At 36.8% G+C, this 21225-nt stretch overlaps 1 protein-coding gene across 1 annotated transcript in view; it reads right to left on the reverse strand.

Moving 5' to 3' along the window:
• The window catches only part of ABLIM2 (actin binding LIM protein family member 2), a 242968-nt gene that overhangs the window by 202824 nt on the left and 18919 nt on the right, over positions 1–21225 (reverse strand). Inside the window, exon 2 of the mRNA XM_044681548.1 lies at positions 9228–9371. Within this exon, the coding sequence (XP_044537483.1) occupies positions 9228–9371 (144 nt within the window). The remainder of the gene's footprint in view (positions 1–9227; positions 9372–21225) is intronic.

Here is a 21225-nt window from a genome sequence, read left to right on the forward strand (position 1 = left end):
AAAGGCTGCTCTCTTGGACAATAGTTGCAGGGGAACTAATGGGTGATGTTGGTCAATGGTTTTGGTGGCAACAAGGTTGGTAGGTTCTTTCTCCACAATACTTGCTCTCCTAGAGGATGATTCTAAGAATCCAGTGCTGGAATCATAACTACGTGGTAGGGATAGGGAGGACTACAATTCCAAAAGATCTTGGACTAGGGATTTTGGGCTCCCTATCACCAGAATCTGAGGGGTGACCTGCTTGGCACATGCTGCCTCCTTTCTCTTCTTTGGAGGTCTTGTTTCAGCTAGGCTATCATACTTGTCTCACTGGTGGTAGGTGGTGGTGGTGGTGGTAAGAATGGTAGGTCTCTATTCTACATCATTTGAAATCTTCTCCAAATATGAAATATGCTAATTCTGTTATTGTGATCCCAAAACTACTGTTCTTTTTTGACTCTGAACTTTACTTTCTTCATCTGTAAAATGGGCATCGCAATACTCATTTGTAAAAAAGGCAAACAATACCTGCATTGCCTATTTCAAAATAGTCTCATAAGTAAAGTGTTTTGTAAACTTTGAAGCACTATAGAAATGTTCATGACTGCTAATATGTACCATTATGATGACAGTTCTGGTTGTACAAAGCAATTCTAATTTGTCATTCAATGATCTTACTTCTTCACTCCCACAAAACTCTAAACATTAGTACAATCCTTTACAGATATCCTTTTTCCTTTTCTTATTATGTCATCTTCCTCATCTTTCTCCCAATGAGATCACTCAAGATGGGACTCATTTCATGATTCTAGCTTACTGGGAAAGGAAAAGAACACTTTCTATGGTCCATGGTTTAAAGACTTTCTAACTTCCCTAATCTGGAATCATCTTTGAGTAAAAATAACCTAACTTGTCCTATTCAAAGAGGGAAAAATACTAATTTGGTTTATTAGTAAGAATGATAACTGAATCAAGAATCACACACTATCTTGTCCAAACTCTCTCTCTTTACTATGTGACCTTGGAGAATGCTTCTCCGATCTCTTCACCTCAGGTTTTTTTATATGTAAAATCAGAAAGTTAGACTCCATGATTTCTAAAATACCTTCTAATATGAAAAGACTGTTCGATTCTGTTTTTCCAATGATTAAGAGATATCATGATGAAGTGGATAAAGCCCCGAATTCTAAATTGGAAGACCAAAAATCCAAAGGCTTGATTCAAAGACTTTTTTAACTGTTTCAACATGGGCAAAGCATTCACTCTTCCTAGATCTCTATCCCCATTTGTAAATTGAAAGGGCTCGCATAGATGATCTCAAAGGTGCCTTGCAATTCCAATATTTTGAGTCTAAGAGGATTATTTAGGTTCTGTCTAATTTAAAAGACAGAGTATGGGCTTGGAAAGTACCATGGATTTGGGAATCCAGAGACCCAACTCAGCCATATTGCTTCCCTGAGTTTCAATTCCTCATCTACCAAACAAGGACAATGATATTTACATTTACTGTCCTCTATGATTGTTGCAGGATAAATGTGCTTTAAGGTATAAATCCTAAGGCACTCCCGAAATATCAACAGTCAGTGGATGTTTAAAGAACCTTGTATTCATGATACTTTTATGTAATTATGAGATATGTTAAGCCTGTAAAAGGAATTTCCAAGTCCTTTGTATTATAACTGAAACCCTCTAATTTACCTACATTGAGTCTTGACATTTTTTAGCTTGACCTAGAAAACAAGTATATAAAATGATGTAATTGGCTTCCCTAATTTTTTTAAACTCTTACCTTCTGCCTTAGAATAGATGCTAGAAATCAGCTCCAAAGCAGAAAAACCAGTAAGGACTACGCAAATGGAGTTAAGTGACTTGTCTAGTCACCCAGCTAAGAAGTGTTTGGGACCAGATTTGAATCCAGGTCCTCCCATCTCCAGGTCTGGCTTTCTAGCCACTGAATCACCTACCTGCCAGCTTCTTTGATCTTTTCCTTGGCCATCCCAAGAAATAAGTCTATGTATTTGGTTTCAAACTCCTCTGGACAAAAATGACAATGAAAAAGAAAGCCTGGGCTTTTGTCGTTGTTGTTATTTCATAGAGCTTTAACCTCGTTGTTCACATCTCTAAGTTAGGCTTATTTTTAAAATCCATGATCTTACCGCAGCCCTGCTAGTAGCTACATTATCCTCCTTCACAGTTTGGTTTAGTCAAAATGGCCTTTTGGCAGCTTGTCACACGCGATACCCCATCCTCTCTCCTTGTGCCTTTGCACACAGTCTCTCATGTCTAGAATGCTCTCCCTCCTCATCCTCTGCTTCTCAGACTCCTCCCTCGTTTCCTTCAAAGCTCAGGCCAAATACAAGTGAGTTCTTTCCTGATACCCCAAGCTGCTAGTGTTTCCCCCAAATTAACTTGTATTGACTTTGAACACACTTATTTTATGTTCACCAATATATGTACACAGAGCATATGAGTTCCCTTTGCAGAATGTCAACTTTCATTTTTGTATTCATAGTTCCAGCCTAGCATGTTTAGGTATTTAACAAATCCTTACTGATGAACAAACTCCTAGGACTTCTAACTGGAGGGGACCTTTGTGATCATCTCCTTCTGAGCCCTCATTTTACGCATTAGAAAAACCATGCTCAGAGGTGGGGTGACTTGCCCAGTCACACAGGTAAGTTGCAAAGGAGTTAAGAAAGGAGCCTCAAAGTTAGATCTTCCAATTAAAAATGTAGGGCTCACCTTGTAGAAACAGAATCCTTCCATTTTAAAATGACAGGTTAGGGGGCAGCTGAATAGCTCAGTGGGATTGAGAGTCAGGCCTAGAGATGGGAGTTTCTAGGTTCAAATCTGGCCTCAGACACTTCCTAGCTGTGTGACCCTGGGCAAGTCACTTGACCCCCATTGCCCACCCTTACCACTCTTCTGCCTTGGAGCCAATACACAGAAGTTAAGGGTTAAAAAAAAAAGACAGGTTAAACACAGGAGCAACTGTAGAAAACCTAAGGCTTTAGATTTAATTACAAATGGAAGCTTTCCCAGTTAACTATTTTGGAATCTGTAGAGAAAACAGAGGGGAGGCGGAAGAGGGGGAACAAAGTGTTTGCCAGGAAGAAAAAAAATAAATTATGAGCTCTCCATGTAACTTGGTAACAGGGAGTGGTTTGTATATGAGAACATGTCCATCTGTTGGGATATAAATAACTGGATAAAAAGTTGCTGTGTGTCATCTAAGGGAATGACATATGAATAGTGTAAAAAACATCTAGTCATTTAGCAGGGGTCCAAGGGTGACAAACAGCCTCCAAACAGGTGGATGATATAGTACATCGCTTTCTTTCACCATTGTCAACAGAGATTAGCCCATTGAGATAATATTACAGAAAGCCTGATTTTTTAATATGTAATAAAAATCATATACAGATGCACACACACATGTACATTTGTTTCAAAAGGCTCTCTCATGGATCCTAAGGAGACTTATCCCTTTAAGAGTTCATATCAATTGTTGGAAGAATAATAGTTCTGAGTGGGTGATTTTTAAAAATCAGTTGATGATCTTTTTTTTTTTTAAGTTTTATACTCCCCCCAAGTTACATGTAAAAACAATTTTTAACATTTATTTTTTTTTAATTTGAGTTCCAAACTTTCTTCCTCCCTCCTTATCCTCCTCTCCCTTACTCCCTTCCATCCCTCCCCCTGTCATGAGACTGTAAGCAGTCTAATAAAGATTTTACATGTGCAATTGTGTAATGCATTTTTCTATGTTGATCATTTTGTGGACGAGATCTCAAATTAGAAAAAAAAAAGAAGAAAGTGAAACATAGTATGTTTTGATCTGCATTCAGACTCCATCAGTTCAATTAAACATTATACTTTAAAATCAGTTGAGGAAATAGCTTAATGTGAAGCATTTCTCCCCCCTGAGTTAGGGAGAAAGTGATTTTTATCTGTAATCTATGGGGATCTTTGAAGAATCTATGCAACAGAAAGAAAAGAGGTGAGGATGGACTACTTCCTTATAAGAACTGCCTTAGATGTTATTTTATGCGGAAATCCTAAAAGAAGTTTATGAAGAGAATTCTATGAAGTGTTTGAAAGAAGGTGAAAGATAATTTCCTATGATTACTGAAGGGATAACAAAAAATAAAAAAGGATTAATTTTGAAGATTCTTAAGAAATCTTAATCAGGGGCAGCTTGGTAGCTCAGTGGAGTGAGAGTCAGGCCTAGAGATGGGAGGTCCTAGGTTCAAATCTGGCCTCAGACACTTCTCAGCTGTGTGACCCTGGGCAAGTCACTTGACCCCCATTGCCCACCCTTACCATTCTTCCACCAAGGAGCCAATACACAGAAGTTTTAAGGGTTTTAAAAAAAAGAAAGAAAAGAAACCTTAATCATTGTCTAGAGTGAATTGAATGACTCAAGGCTGTGCTTTTAGAAAAGAAAAAGGAATTATCTATTAAGATATTGAGGGTGTGAGCTAATGCAGGTTGAGACATTAGTCATAGATAAAGTGTTATAAATGATTATATCTTTGTGTTTATTACTAATTCTACTTTTTATAAGTTACACGTGCATGTGGATTTTAATATTTAATTATAGATGAATAATTCCTATGAGAAAGGAAGTTTTTCTCATTCCCTAAATAGTTAACATTTAATAAAACTAAGTAGGGGCTTGAGCTAATTATTGAGAGAGAGCTTATAGGTTTATTTTGAGAAGTAAATTAGCCAAACCCAGCCTCAGATTGCTAAAGAGCTCGAGGGGATGAAATTAAGTAAATAATAATAACATTAATAATAAATAGATATAGTATATCATATAGTATATCTCTGCACCTATAGTCCCACCACCTCTTTGCCAAGAGCTTGGAAGTATGCCTCAGCATTCGATCTCTGAAGTCATGATTGGATCATGTATTGATCAGAGTTCTGAAGTCTCTTGATATCATTTATCTTTACATTATTACAGTCACCATGTAAATTATTCTCTTGTTCTTCAAACTGGCAGATAACACAAAATTAAAAAGGATAGCCCAAAAGTTGATGGAATATTTGGGATTCTAAAGGACTTTGACAAGTTAGAGTATGATGCTGAATATAATAAGACAAAACTCAATAGAGAGAAATATTGTCTTCCTTCTAAGGTTCAGAAAAAATTTGCAAGTATAAGATGAGACATAACATGGTTTGACAGCAGTTATTTTGAAAAGATCCTGAGGTTTTAGTGGACAATCACTCAATATGAGTTAACACTGTGAAATGTCAGCCAAAAAAATGGTAATGCAACCTTAAACTGCATTAAGAGAGGCATGGCTTCCAGGAAAAGGGAATAAGCATGTAAATAGCACCATAATAATGCCAAGCACTGGGCTGAACACTTTACAATTATTTTCTAGTCTGATCTTCAGAATAATCATGGGAAGCCTACGCTGTTATTGTCCCCATGTTATAGTAAAGGAAACTAAGGCAAACAGTGGTTAAGTGAGTTTTCTACGGTCATAAAGCTTATAAGTATCTGAGATTATATTTGAACTCAGATCTTCCTGTTTCCAGGCCCATGTTCTATCCACTTGCAAGACCTAACTGGCTGCAGGTAATAATCCTAATGTATACTCTTTCTCATCAGAGTGTGTGGTTCTTAGTGACATAGTTTAAGAAGAATGTTGATTTAACTAGAGAATATCCAAAGGAGAGTGACCAAGGTGGTAAAGGGCATGGAGGCTAAGTCATAAGAGAATCAGCTGGAGGAATTGAGGCTATTTCACATAGAAAAGAGAAGACTGGATAGGGGGAAGTTTTTGAAGACGAAGGCATGAAAGTTATGTTCAAGAATTGAAGACCTGTTATATGGAGATGGGATTAGGTTTATTCTGTTTGGTCCCAGTGGGACTTGGAAGAACCAGGAATAATTGGTAGAATTGTATTTGGGTTTGATATCAGAAAAAAATTCCTAACAATGTGAACTACCTAGAAATGGAATAAGCAGCCTCCATCATTATCACTATTATAAAATCCAAGGACAAAGACATTATGACATCTCCTATGAGAATATCCTTGCACTTTTTATTTGTAGAATCACAGTAATAAAATGTTAGAGCTAGAAAGAACCCAAGAGGTTAAGCAAAAGAAGCTGCATTTTTTGCCCCTAGGCAGATTATTCAGATGAGAAAAATGTAACAAATCACTGTGAGAAATTGGACTTGACCTGTAGATAGGTACAATGTCAACACTTGTGGAAGGTATATTCATCACAAATGCTGTAACAAGTTTATGAAAGCATGCTCCTTCATTGGCTGAACTGGGAGAAAGATTGTTTCATTAGGGTAAACTGGCAGGGCATCATTGACCCATTAAATGGTTCCCTTTCAGAATGCCCGGGGCTGGTTTGCTTACTTATGATGTGCTCTTTCTAGGTCTTTCCATTTTTCAATCGACAGCAAAAGAGCATGAGTCTCTTTTTGACAGCATGTTCAATCTAAGCTTCTCAGTTAACTTTAGTCTAAGAGGCTTTCATTCTAGTTTTGTTTCTAACTTTAGGTACAACCTTGCCCCTTTTGGATTTCTGTTTCACCCCTCTGTCAAATGAGGAATATAGATAAGCAAAAGATTGGATTCACTTTCCAGCTCTAAGGACAATTATTTTATGATATATTTTATTACATAAAATTGAATTAGAGCACTAATAATCTATTAATAGCTGGAAGAAGTTTTGAAACTTTCTATTCCAATACTTTTCCCACTCCCTACCCCCATCTCTTTTTCTTTTTCAGGAAACAGAGACCCAAAAACCAGACTTATTTGCCTAAAGTACTCCTATGATTTTCCCCCTTACTTTCTCTAAAACCCTTTTAAAATTAAATTTTACTTTTCCTATTAACAAACATTTGTTTTCTTTTCCCTCCTCCTACCTCTCCCCACAACTAGCAAATTAAAGAAAAGTTGTAACAAACTTAGTCAAGCAAAACACAAAACAAATTCCCTCATTGGTCACATCCAAAAATGTGTCTCCTTCTGCATTTGAGTCCGTTCCCTCTCTAACAGGAGGTGGGCAGCATTCTCCATCTTTGGTCCCATAGCTGTATTGATCACAGTTAAAGTGGTTCCTTTTTCATGGTGTTAAAGTTTTTTCCTCTTGGTTCTGTTCTCTTTACTTTTTATCAGACACACAAGTTTTCCCAGGTTTCCCTGAAACTATCCCATCATTCCTTATGGCATAATGTAATTCTTTCACATTTAGCCATTCCCCAACTGATGAGCACTCCTTTTGTTTGTAATTCTTTGCTACTAACAAAAAAAGATGTTGTAAATATTTGTGTACATATGGAGACATTTCTGCTTTCTTTGATCTCTTTAGGACACAGCACTGGTGGGTATTGCTAAGACAAATGGTATACACTGTTTAGTGACTGGGTTGCCATTCAAAAATGCTTTCTAGAATGGCTGGATCAGTTCTTGACTCCACTGATGGTGCTTTTGTCTGTTTTCTCATATGGTTTTAAAACATTTTGACCCTAGAAACTGAGTCACAAAGGTAGTATTTAAATGCCAGTTGACTTTTCTCCTTAAAATTCAAAGACAGAACTCAAAGCAATGGACAAAAGTTATAAGTAGGCAGATTTTAGCTTAGAAAATAATAGAACTTCAGACTTGCAAAGTCTGAAAAGTGAACTAGTCTAACTTATCTCAGTTACTATTGATTTCTATAACAGAGCAGTGTGGTATGGTGGAAGAAATGATTTCATAGATTTGAAGTCAGAAAATCTGGGTTCAACTCTTGGCTCACTTCCCTATATAACCATAGGTGTGTTATTAAGCTAACTCTTATTCCTATGGTCCTTATGATCTCTAATAAATTTTCATCTTGTCTCCACTTGAAGTTTCACAGTTAAAGAGAATTCATTACAGCCTTAGGTGATCCATTCCACTTTGGGGCAATTCCAAATGTGATGAAATTCATCCTAACATGGAATCAAAATCTACTTCTCAGCATTTCCTATTCATTGTGTCTACTAATGCTACTTAGGGCCAAAAAAAAGCAAGTCTAAAGCCATTGCTACATGAGATGAGAGATTGCTACATCTTCAAATGCTTGAAAATAATAACTGTTTTGCCCCTCTCTTCTCCTTTCTAAACATCTCAGGTTGTACAACTGGTCCCTCCTTCTATGAGATTTCTAGTCTTTTCCTATCCTAGTATCTCTTCTCTGGATATGTTCTAATTCGTCAATATTCTTCCTAAGACAGAATCTAGTGGCATGGCTTTTATTGTTGTACTCCAGGCATTATGCCTCTATTAAAGCATTCCAGAATTGTTTGGGGCCAGCTAGGAGGTGCAATGGAAAAGCACTGGATCTGGAGTCAGGAAGACTAATCTTTCTGAGTTCAAACCTAGCCTCAGACACTTACTAGCTGTGTGACCCCATGTAAACCTCAGTTTTCTTATCGGTCAAATGAGCTGGAGAAGGAAATGGCAAACCACTCCAGGATCTTTGCCAAGAAAACCACAAATGGGGTCATAAAGAGTCAGACCCAATTGTAACAACTGAACAACAACAGGATTGTTTTAGATATTTGGCTCCCATGCCATACTGTTGATTTATTCAAAGCTTATAGTTGTAAATTTTTACACAAATCATTCTCCAGCTATATTTCATCTATGCTAAACTTTTTAAATCGATTTTTTAAAAGTCCAGGTAGAAGAATTTATCCCTATTAAATGTCTTATTTAGGTCTGATCCATTGTTCTAACTTGCCAAGATCTCTTTGGATCCTAAGTCTTTTGCTTAGCATGATCCTTTCTCAGTGTTGAATGTATATGCCAAAAGTCATTTCTTCCCAACCTGTATTCCAAAAGGAATAACCTCTATAACAGAAAAGCAATATGGCAGAAGGGGAACATGGTATGATGATAATTCCCAGGTTATAACTGTTGATACCTAGGGATACTCAGTCACTCACTATTAGAGTAGGAGAAAGTATAGTAGATAGGAATCAGGAGACCCATGTTTGAGAATGTTACTTAATAAGTTTGGTGGGTGACCCTAGATGAGTTACTTCTCATTTCAAGGTCTCTATTTCCTTACCTATAAAAAGGGTTTGACAAAAGTCCTTCTAGCTATAAAAATTTATGGCTCAAATTTTGTTTTGAAAAGGAATTTGGAATGATGAATAAAGGAAAATGAGGAAAGGGCTTAATAGAGTGTCTGGCAAATAGTAGATGTTTAATATGTTTGTTTGAAAGCTTACCTTTGCAAACAAAGCACTTTATATGAAAATACTTGTTCTGGACTCGCAAAACTTCTCCTTTGCATACATTCCCACAGGTGTTACACAGAATCGCAGTACTTGATGGCTTCTCCAGGTGGCTGTGGACAGCCTGTTGTTGAGATACTGTTAAAAGAAAGAACAGGTTTTAAGGAGAGTGTTTTCACTTACAAAAGGTAGACAATGGTAACCAAAGAAGGAAAATAATTGATTCAGGACAAATAAAAGAAACACAGAATGGAGGAAAGAAGATATTTTTATTTGGAGAACTTGTAGTTAATATACTACTTGTAGTTAATATACTATTTATTATTGTCAATACTAGCTCTCCGCTCAAATACTGTTCCGATGGCTCATTAGAGTATATAGGTGACTCCAAGTTCTTCAGCGCTATGCTAGCAGAACTCAAGTTCTGATATGTCCTATGGAATTGGAAGGACTTTGAGATTTAGACCAGGCACACACAGAGTTTTTATTAGAACCTGGCTGGCTAAATTCTGAGAGTTCAACGGTTTATGTTCCTATAGGAGTCCAGGTAAATAGAACAGTAAAAATAATAGTACAAAATCTAAAACACATGGTTCTACAAGTGTAGTCTATAATAGTAGAAAGGGGTCTGGCCTTAGAATTAGAGGACCTGAGTCCAAGACCTTGCTTTGACAATTCCTAGCTGTGTGACCCTAGATAAGTCATTAACTTCTCTATGCTTTAATCTTCTCATCTTAAATTAGAGGCAGCTCAGAAACACATGCCTTAGACATTTATCAGTGTATGACACTGGGTAGGCCACTTAACCTTTGTCTACCTCAGTTTCCTTATCTATAAAATGGAGATAAGAATAGGAACTTCCCTCATAGGGTTATCGAGAGGTCATAAAATAAGATAATATATATTGAGAGAGTGCTTTAAAAATCTTAAAGTTCTATATGCTAGTTATTATTAATACTATTATCTGAAAAATGTGTTAAGTAATACTTATGTGATCTACATAACAGAGTTATTATGTGGGAAACAAAATTTTTACACACTACAGAAATTGAATTTATCACCATTATTTGCATTACCTATAGAAAGCCTATTTAAATATCTATATCAAGAATCAATGATCAGAATTTCATTAATAAAACTTTTCCTTTTGTGGATAATTGTTGAAATTGTGACATCTAAAATTTAATTATATTACCTGTGTGATCAGAGGAAATTGATTTATTGATTACACTAAGCTATTGTATATGGATATATGGATATCGATATCTATATGGATAAAGCACAGAGCTAGTCAGTCTTGTATAGATACAAAGGTGGAAGGATAATGAACTGGGTCCAAAATTGAAAAAGAGCAGGAGAACAAGCTAGGTTACCCCTGGGAAACTACTTTTGATGTTGCTAGATAGCTGCAAGCTGTAGATGTCATGATCACTGAAGAATTAAAGTTGTACATCATTCAATGGAAATGGAGAGATGTGTTGCAGATATGAGTGAAATGCAATTAATTTCTAACCAAGAACTCAGAAAATGTATCTGAAAAGCATAAGGCATCTAAAAGGGGATGAAATGAAGAGAAAGTGGTCAAAGTGTGCCATCCAACAAAGATACCTCATGTTCCACCAGTTTTCATGCTATCAGAATGTTCAGAGTTCAGAGAAAGTCTTTAATACATTGGGTGGATGGAACCTTCTGGAAGAATTTATTGGCAAACACAGACAAGAGTTGACCAAGGTGATACTGGGGAGACAGAAGGCAGTCTGCATCACTATGTGAGTATCCACATTGACGAGATAACAGATTCCAAGTATGGAGGAAAAAAATAAGGAAGCAACTGAGAATTTACAAAGTTTGAAAGCAAAATCTATACTTTCAAATGATGAAAGGAACCTTGGCCCCCAGAGCAAACATGAGCCTGAATAGGAACAGGTCCACAGAATGGTTCCAATCAAAAGAGATGTCAAGGGTGATTTTGTTGTTTGATGATATTCATGTTTTGAGTCAAACCATGGATTTTGTGTTCAGTGTTTAGATTTCAAAGATGATCAGGAATTATTTAAAGAGTTATAAACTCTCCTCCCTTTATGACTGGGGACACACATCTAAAAAAAATTCTAGATACTGGAATTCAGCTAGAAATTACTTGTGAATGGAACTTCAACAGATGGTCAACTTGAATGAAATTTTGATTTTTAAATATACCTTATTATTTCATCAATATATATGCTACCAAATTTGTACTGCTTTGGAACAAACCACTCTCAATCAGATAAAAATTAATTTCCATATTATCTAATAGCATGAGTTAAAATCTTACTGCCATCTTGTGATTTAAAATAGAAATTACAACAAATTACAAGGTTATATTATTGACATTCCTGTGTAATTTAGGTCAGAGAACTATAATAAACATATATGCATCTTGTGCATATATATATATATATGGCTAAAATTCATAGAGACCTTATAACACAATACTGTGTCATAGCTGTAAGAGACCTTATAACATAGAGCGTTATAAATGACAATGAGCTTAGAGGACAAAGAATTGTAGCATTTGAATGGATCTCAGAATGTAGGATAGTTGAGTTTGGAGATCTTTGAATATGTATAATATTAAAAATGGTAGAAAAATTAAGAGTATCAAAGGTTAGAAATGTAAAAGAACTTAAATATTTAAATCAACCTCCCCATTTTAGAGAAGGAGAAAGGAGGGTCCAGGGAGAGCCAGATAGCTCGTTTATTCAATTGCATTCTTCCCTATGGTTATCATGAGTCCTTAGTTGCGTGTAAAGGTCCATCCCACCTCAGGAAGCTAAATTACAATTGTCACACACTCACAGTCATTTCCTGAGGCTGCTGACCTGTAAGAAAAGTAAAGGCATGTAGAAAGAGCAGAGTCACATTTCAAATCCAGGCTGGATCATACTCTGTTTGGTGATGAGTGGGGCTTATTCTAAATGAGGAGTGTGTCCATGAGCAACTAATTTCCATGAAGCCTGGAAATAGGCCATGTTCCTGTTTATCTGAGCAGGAAGTAGAATTCACTTTTGTCAGCTTTGCCATCTGAAAGCCCGCCAAAGGAGAAATAGGTTTTCTGCAAATGAGACTAGGTTGAACAGGGATGCTTGGGTATTCGAAATGGCATTGCAGCTTAGCAATATTGGCTAAGGAGGAAGGGGAGGATAAACACTGACATGATTTGTTGCACGACAGCTCAGCATCAAATATATTGGCTCTGCTCCTCCACGGTTTAAACAGTGATTGAACAGATGGAAAAGGATTGAAACGGGGTTTTCAATACTGATGCTGAGCAGTCTTTGGCTTTTAAAGCAGCTCTGCCAGAGAGAGTAGCAGTAGCAACTGGGGAAAATGTATCTCTTTGTTTAAAAAGTGAATGCAAAATAACATAATGAGCCCTGGGCAAAACTAGGAAAGAGGCAAAGTTTCTCCTCTTTGGGCCTGCACACCCCACCCAAAATGACCTCTCCTTTGTGCCCCCGTTTAGCTCCCCCATTTCCCTAGACAGAGCTCAAACTAGAACAATGTTGACACTTAGAGACAGCAACAAAAAGAAGGAAAAGTGCCCTCAGATGAAGTTTGAAAATTAATGATGTGAAAATAATGCAAGAATTAATTAAGACAAGCTTAATTCAGGGGGAGGGGAATTAATTACTAGCTCTGGTGCCACCTCCTTCAGGAAAGCTTTCCTGAAGCCAGATAGCACAATCTTCAAGAAATGACTCTGGATTTAGTGGTAATAAGTTAGCATTTATATATGTTTTAAGGTTTACAAAGGACTTTTCCTAGGTTATCACCTTTGATTTGCACAACAGTCCTGTGAAGTAAGTGCTATTATTATCCCCATTTTGCAGAAGAAGACACAACTAGTTATGAGTCTGAGATGGTATTTGAATTCAAGTCTTATTGACTCCAAGTTTATCCATCGTATCACATAGCTTATCTATATATTTCCCTTCCCCAGCAAACTCCAAGGTCCTTTAAGGCAGTGGTTCCCAAACTATTTTGGCCTACTGCCCCCTTTTCAGAAAAAATATTACTTAGTGCCCTGCCCCTTTTCAGTTATTCACCACCCCCAAATGCATCTGTGGCCATCACCGTCCCCTCTGGATCGCTGCAGCACCCACCAGGGGGTGGTGGTGCCCACTTTGGGAATCACTGCTTTAAGGGGAGGGGGCAGTTTCATCTTTATCTTATAGTACCAAAGCTTAAAAAATGGTGAAATGAAATTAGCTTTAGATTCCAAAGCAGTCCTTTGCTTAAATATTTGTTTCCTCTAAATTCTCATGCCTGTGGCAAAGTCTCAAATGTCCTCAATTTCTTTAGGGATATGTCCCCAGATGCCCAAAGAGGATGCTGGAAAGATCACTAGACTTGGACCCAAGGCATGAAGCTGAGTTCTAGCTCTGTCATTTACTGGCTATGTGACTGAACAAAGATAATATCTCTGGTCCTGAGGTCCCTTATCTACAAAATAATAACAATCTCAGATATACATATCATGCTTTTGATTTGCAAAACACTTCATTCACAATAACCCCGTGAGATGTCTCACTAAACCCATTTTACTAAGAAGGACCAGAGTCTTCCTACAACACTTATCACTGTGTAGAGGTGGAGCTCCCACATTACACCAATAAAGTCTGCCAGATTATACGAGAGAGAATCTAATGAAATACTTGTCTGAGGACACTGAACTTTGCTAAATTCAGAGAGCCTCAGCCCCACCTTGGCCACAGACTGATGAATGTTCTGATCAAATCAACTTCAAATATCAACTCCCAAGTTAGAAAGGACTTGTGAGCTGTATCAGTGGAGTACTTACGCCAAGGAAAGTCCAGATTCTGGGGCTGAAGATGAAATTTACAGATTAAGCAACTGAACGTCTAGAGTTATATCACAAGTGGCAATAACTGTATTCAAACTCAGGTATTCAGAATCCAAGTTTAGGGTTCTTCCCACCATGCTTTTTCCAGGGGATAGTACTGACAAGTGAGATAATGTGAAAGTACTTAACAGTAAAGTGCTATATAAAAAAGTACATCATAATAATAACACTAGGTTCTGTGTATGATAAGAGCTGGGGAAGGATAGCAATGGGCATATCATCAGCCTTACGTCCTACTCCCCCCAGAATAGATAATCATGAAATCTAAGATATAAAGCTAAAAGGAACATCAGGCTCCATCTAGTCTGACCCTTTGATTTTTAGCAACAATTTGCATTATTTTATAGAGCTTTAAAATTCATAAATTATTTCTCACCCACCCATCATAACAAGCCTGTGATATAAGCAGCAGTAATTGAATTGAAAGAGAACTAGATTTGGTGTCAAGAGCCCTGAGCAAGCCTTGTTACTTATTATCTGTGTGTTTGAGCAATCAATCAACAAAAGTCACTTTTGTCTTTGAGGGTGTTCCCATTTTCCCCTCTGTAAAATGAAGAGGTTGGACTAAATAATCTCCACAGATCCCATTCCATGACTTTAGTTGTCTGATTAAATGCAATGGACCATTTACAATAATTCACCCTAATGCACAAGTGACTGACGGGTAACTTAATGTTGTACCATTCTTTAAGAAACTCTTAAGTGTGTTAAGTTTTGGTTAATATCACCTTATTAGTTACTGATTGTATTAAGGCATAGAAATTATGGTCAAGAACATCTTTTAAAAACCTGGATTTTTTTCTATGTGCTTTCATTTCATTTTATTTTTTAAAAATTCTTAGAATCAATACTAGATACTGGTTCCAAGGCAGAAAAGCAGTAAGGGCTGGGCAATGCAGTTAAGTGATTTGTCCAGGGTCATATAGCCATATCTGAGGTCGTATTTGAATCCAAGACCTTCTGATCTCCAGGCCTGGCTCTCAATCCACAGAACCACCCAACTGCTGCCTGTACTTCCATTTTATGCAAAATGGTGCCATCTCAGAAGGATTCTCATTTCCTGAGGTCTGGGTTCTATATCTCTAAAACAAGTGGCTTAGCAGAATCTCCCCTGGTGGTAACAATTTATGCTCTAAGATCTTTTCCAATTCTGACAATTCCAGATTCTAATGCCTCTTGCAACTCTTAGAACTCCTGTTATTTTATGCGATTTTGTTTTTCTCAGCCTTGATTTCTTCTTCTGGTACTTGAGGACACTGAACTAGAAAATCCATAAAAGTCGTATTTGGCTATGATGTCCTACAATTCAATGATATGCAAGGAAGTGACAGTAGATGTTACAATCAAGCAGAAAGAGACTATCTTTGTGCTGACGAGGCCAATCTGAGTCAGCAAGGGCATATTTCTGATTTGATTCAGATAAGAGACTTGTTCCTAATGAAAACTAAACAACTATAAAGGTTAGTGATAGTATTAATTGACCAATGAATATAACAGAAAACCATAAATATTCCCCAAAATTCTCAAAATTAATTTTTATATCTTTGCTTTAAATGATTATTCTTGACTTTTTCATTTACATCCTTGATTTTAAATGTTTTCATATTTTATATTTTACTTAAAAGTAGCAATAATTCAAAACCTACTTTCTATGTTCTCTGAGTTCAGTTTCTTCCAAAGTTTGGTTACAAGAGAACTTAGGGGCAATAACACCAAGCATATGCTGTCTCCTCCTTCCTGGTAATAGCTACCTCAGTCATTCCCAAAGTGGGCACTACCGTCTCTTGGTGGGTGCTGCAGTGATCCAGGAAAATGGTGATGGCCACAGGTGCTTTATCTTTCCTATTAATTGCTATTAAAATTTAAAAAAAAATTAATTTCCAGGGGGCTAAGTAATATTTTTTCTGGAAAGGGGGTGGTAGGCCAAAAAAGTTTGGGAACCACTGAGCTACCTGAAGTATGTGTTTTATAAAGTCTGCTTGGAAAACAAATAAACAAACCTCAAACCTCTCACCAAAACAAAAAACAAAACAAAAAAAACTAAAAAAACTGATGAACAAAACTAGGACTGGGAGCAGCTCCCTGTGCAGCAACATTCTGGGAGACACAATGAATGAGACTTTTAAACATTAATTTCAAGATAGGTATTTATTTATTATAAGGACTGGGTAATGGGGATGAAGTGACACACTTAAGGGTCACACAACTAGGAAGTGTCTGAAGTCAGGTTTGAATCCAAGTCTTTCAGTTTCCAGGCCTGGCACTCTATATACTGGAACTACCTAGGTGCCCCCAAGATATGTATTTTTAATTCAAGAAAATCCCACTGTTTCTAGCTAGGAGTTATTTGGTAACCACTCATGGCATGCATTATTTTATTATTTTTTATTTTATTTTTAAATTTTTATTTATATTTATTTTATTATTAACTTTTGAAACCTAGGTTAAATATCCCAGATTTCAAGAGAAGCATTTATATGACAGATCATTATTAGTTTGGTCATTCTCTAATCAATGCATATCTAGTTTATTCCCAGTTGTAATTGGGTGGGGAAGAGAATGTGAACTGGCCCAAGAGGATCCAATCTTTAGAGCACACATGTAAATTCCATTGCCTGATTATAGGTCAAGGGACTATGTAGAAAAGTTTGGGGAAGTCTGATTCTAGACATGTATAAATCAGAGTCTGGTACTCTTTGATGAGGCAATGTTCTAAATGGCTAAAAAGCCCCAAAAAGTGATGACCGGGTGGTCCTGAACTAAGATTGAGTTTTCCTACAAAAGGAACATTCCTCTCTAAGTCTTCTCCCTCCTGGTGGCAAATGAGACAAGAACTGAAGGAAGATGCCAGGTAAGGAAGTGGCAGCAAGGTGCATTCCCTTACCCAACTGCTGTGTGTTCAGGAGCACATGGCCTTCTGCTTCTTTCATATTTGTTACTCCTCAATCATATATGAATATCTGGCAATGGATTGTCCAAGTGAAGATCATGTGCATTAAGAAGAACCATCAGAACCACCAAAGATCCTCAGCATCTGAATTCAGAATAGAAAGGCAAACTAGAGGGGGGAGCAAGGGCCATCTGAGTAGGTGGCTGATGATAGTGTAAGATCCTGCAGATAAATGTGGAAAGTTGATCACCCAAGAATGGTAGTGACTTAAAGGTGTCTGAGTCTTAAAGAGAGAAGGCTCAGATATGTACTCTAGGAATGATTTTTTTTTCTAACAAAGGACAATGGGATCACAACCAAATCCTTCTGGATATGGGGATTCTATTAACAGTCTAAGATCTAACTTCTTATCATTGCTATGAGGAATAAAACTTTAGAAGATTTAGCCTTTATCTGGCCTCAGTAACACAAAGAAAGATTCCAGCACCCCAAAGGTCTTTGTTTCTCCCAATTCTGCACATATACAAACCTACAGGAACAGAGATGTTTATGATTAAATAAGAAACCACTGATTAAGCACTTGCTTTGTGCCAGGCACTGGAGATTCACAGATAAAAGGCCAAAGACCATATAAAATAAATAGTGGGTTACTTTAGCACAGATTGGATGCAGTTGAGAAGGCAATAGTACCAAATCTGGTTACAGAATAATGCACTGTGCAATGGTCAGATAATCAAGGAACTAATATCACTTTTGCTACTTATTGCCTATTGGACCTTAGGCAAGTCTCTGGGACTCAGTTTGCTCATCTGTAAAGTATAGGAGTTGGGCTATATCAGGGCTTCTTAACCTGTGGTCCATGCATTTTAAAAATCTGATAAACTATATTTCATATAAACCATATATATGCATATATACCATATATTATGTATATATAAACTATATATTTGTTAAACTATATTTCAATTTCCTTTGTAAACTCATGTATTTAATTTATACATATAAAAACCTCAATCTGAAAAGGGCTCTATAGACCTTACCAGACTCTTACAATTGTCCATAACCAAAAAATGTTAAGAATTACTAACTAGATCTCTGAAGTAGAGCTCTTCCAGCTCCTAGCTTTGTCACTGGCACATAGCAAGAGTTTAAGATTTGCTTATTTGATTGCAGCCCTGGATCCTATATCTAACCATAGCTCAAACATTTTATATTCCAATGCTCCTTCCCCATCTAAATTGTATGTTTATAAAGATGCAGTATCCATAACAACATACAGTTGATTAGTCACTATTCCGTTATCCTTGAGAATTTTTCCAGAAGTTTTGTTCCATTATTTCACTTAGTATCTTTTTGAAACTGTACTTCCTGAGCAATGATTTCCTGGCTTTTTCAGGACCTTTTTTTCGGAGAATGATAACCCATCTGTTTCCCACTCCCACCCCCAAATGTCAGTGATCTAATAAGTTTATCATCATTTTCCAAAAAGTAGATCAGAACTATAATGAGTAAAGTAATGAGACTGATTTATTTTTCCACTGAAACAAGAATGTTTTTCATCCAGATGACTGCTGCCCCCTTCAAAGCAGTCTCCTGGAGAAATTATGCACTGATTTCTACAGTGCTATCAGTGCTCAAAACTTCTGTGGAACTCTGTTTTGGCCCTGCCTTTAAAGTTGCTGAGGCATCCTTTTGAGTCTCTTCAGCAAATCTTTATCATGGAAGATTTAATTTGGGGAAGGAGGCCTATGAAGTAACGTGGAGAACAGTCTGGAAGAATATAATTTTTGGATAAAATGATTCTATAAGATAATAAGGATTGTTTTCTACTGTGACTATGAAACAGTAATCAAAGACATTTGCCAAGAGAAGTTCCACATGTTTTTAAACCTTAAGGGAGATTGTATTCCTATATAGTCATACTTCACAAAGTGAAGAATTTTCTCAATCTATAATGAATTCCATATAAGATATGGTTGCAGCCTCTTTTTTGAAGCCTTTTTTAAAGCTTTATTTTGGTTGTAGTTTTTTCCTCCAAATTTTTTTATAGAATCATCCTAGCCTTTTCCAATACTTAAAGATATATATATATATATATGTAGGTATGTGTATTTATATATATATATATACATATGATAGTGATTCTCATTTTTGCTTTATTATTAACAATTTATATCATTACATTTTAAATAGCAAATAATGTTTGAATAATATAATGACCATTTCTATAGGGCTTTATACAACTTTTCTTATAATTATCAGCTAAGTAAGTTTTGTCAATATTATTAGCCCTACTTCACAGATGAGGAAATTGTAATGGTTCTCCCTTCCTACATTGCTGTGGTTCAGTCATTTTAGTTATGTCTGATTCTTCCTTACACCATTTGGGGTTTTCTTGGCAAAGATATTGCAATGGTTTGTCATTTACTTTTCCAGCTCATCTTACCAATAAGGAAACTGAGACAAACAGGTAAAATGACTTTCCCAAAAAGGGTCTGAGGCTGGATTGAAACTCAGGCCTTCCTGATTTCCAGGCCAGTGCTCTAGTTGTCCCCTTCCCACATTTTTACACTCTCTAAAATTACATTCTTCTAAATAATATTGAGCAATACCACCTATGGCTGAGGACAATGTCCTTTTGTCGTTAGGGCAGTCAAAATAATAATAGTGCACATATCTGTAAAATTTTAAGGTTTTAAAATTTTCTCTCACAACATTCCTATGGTCTAGGTCAGTGATGGGCAAACCATGGCCTGTGGGTCAGATACGGTCCCCTGAAATGTTCTATCTGGCCACATGACATCATTCCTAATCTGACGAATACAATGAGTAGGATACAACACAATGAAACTTCGAAAGAGTTGCCTTGGAAACAGACTGACAGATGAGCATTTCCTTTCCTTTGGCCCCCTCTTTAAAAACTTTGCCCATCACTGCTCTAAGTAGTACAACAAGCATTCATTTTCATCCTCATTTTTCACACGAGGAGACTGAGGCTTAGAGATGTCAATTGACTTGCAAACAGTCACAGAAAGATTTAACTTAATGTTTTATGACTCTTAGGTCAGTATTCTTTCTGTTAGGTCAATCAACTCTTTAAACGAACAACAAGAATGGCTTACTATCCATAGAATAGCATCTTGGATGTTCATTTCTCAGTGGAATGGATTATGATAGAGAATGGGGATAATTTTGAAAGTTTTGCCAAAGGGTTCCCTTCTCCAGCCCATCACCTCTTTAAGGCCTTTTTATGGAAATCTTTGCTTTTTATAAGTCTCTAGTTCCTACATAGGTGCAGCTTTGTTGGAAGCATCTTCCCTCTATGTCCTGAGTCATCATTTCAGTCAGAAAAGAGAACTCAGCAGAGACAGCATGCCACTATCTCCCCAAAATGGCATCAAATTTCAAAATACTGAGCTATTTATTCAGGGCTGACTCTGTCTCTACCTAATGCCATCCCCAGGAACTTTTAAGTCAGTACCTATGCTCTTTTGCCATTTTAAAATTCTAATTTAAAAACACATCTATTAAGCGTCCACTTTGTGCCATATATTGGTCACTGGCAGAAATACAAAGTCTAAAGAAAATATGGTTCCTGCCCTCAAGAAGCATATAGTCTATAAATATGCAATTTCTCCACTAATCTGAAGATTATTATGAAGCTCTAGATCCTTTCCCCTAGGATGCACTGGAACTGGGCTTAGAAAACAGAACTTCCATCAAGATTCTAGTTTTTAATTTTCCTAAAGTAATAAATAATTAAAAAAACTCTTATTGATCAAAGGATGGAGTGGATACAAGTAAGGGGCCACATTTGGATGACCCAGACAGCATTGATAACAAGAACTAGGGGAAGAAAGAGAATTATACAATAGTGAAGCTAAGATTAGCTCGATCTGTACATATCCCAGTCACTCCTATTTCATAAGTAAAGTGAAACATATGAGAAGTCCTATCATGGTAAGAGAGTGAGTGTTAAATAAGTGCTAGTCTCAAAATCAGAAGCCTTTGGTTTGAATAACAGCTCTGTACTTTCTGGTTGTGTGACACTAGATAAATCACTTCATCCTTTTTGGCAGTGGATGGAGTGCCCTGTTTGAAGTCAGGAAGACCTGAGTCCAAATCTAGCCTCAAACACTTACTATGTGTCTGACTCTGGATAAGTCACTTAACCTTTTATGACTCAATTTTCTCAT

Source organism: Gracilinanus agilis, chromosome 6 (assembly GCF_016433145.1).
Source record: "Gracilinanus agilis isolate LMUSP501 chromosome 6, AgileGrace, whole genome shotgun sequence".
NCBI lineage: Eukaryota > Metazoa > Chordata > Mammalia > Didelphimorphia > Didelphidae > Gracilinanus > Gracilinanus agilis.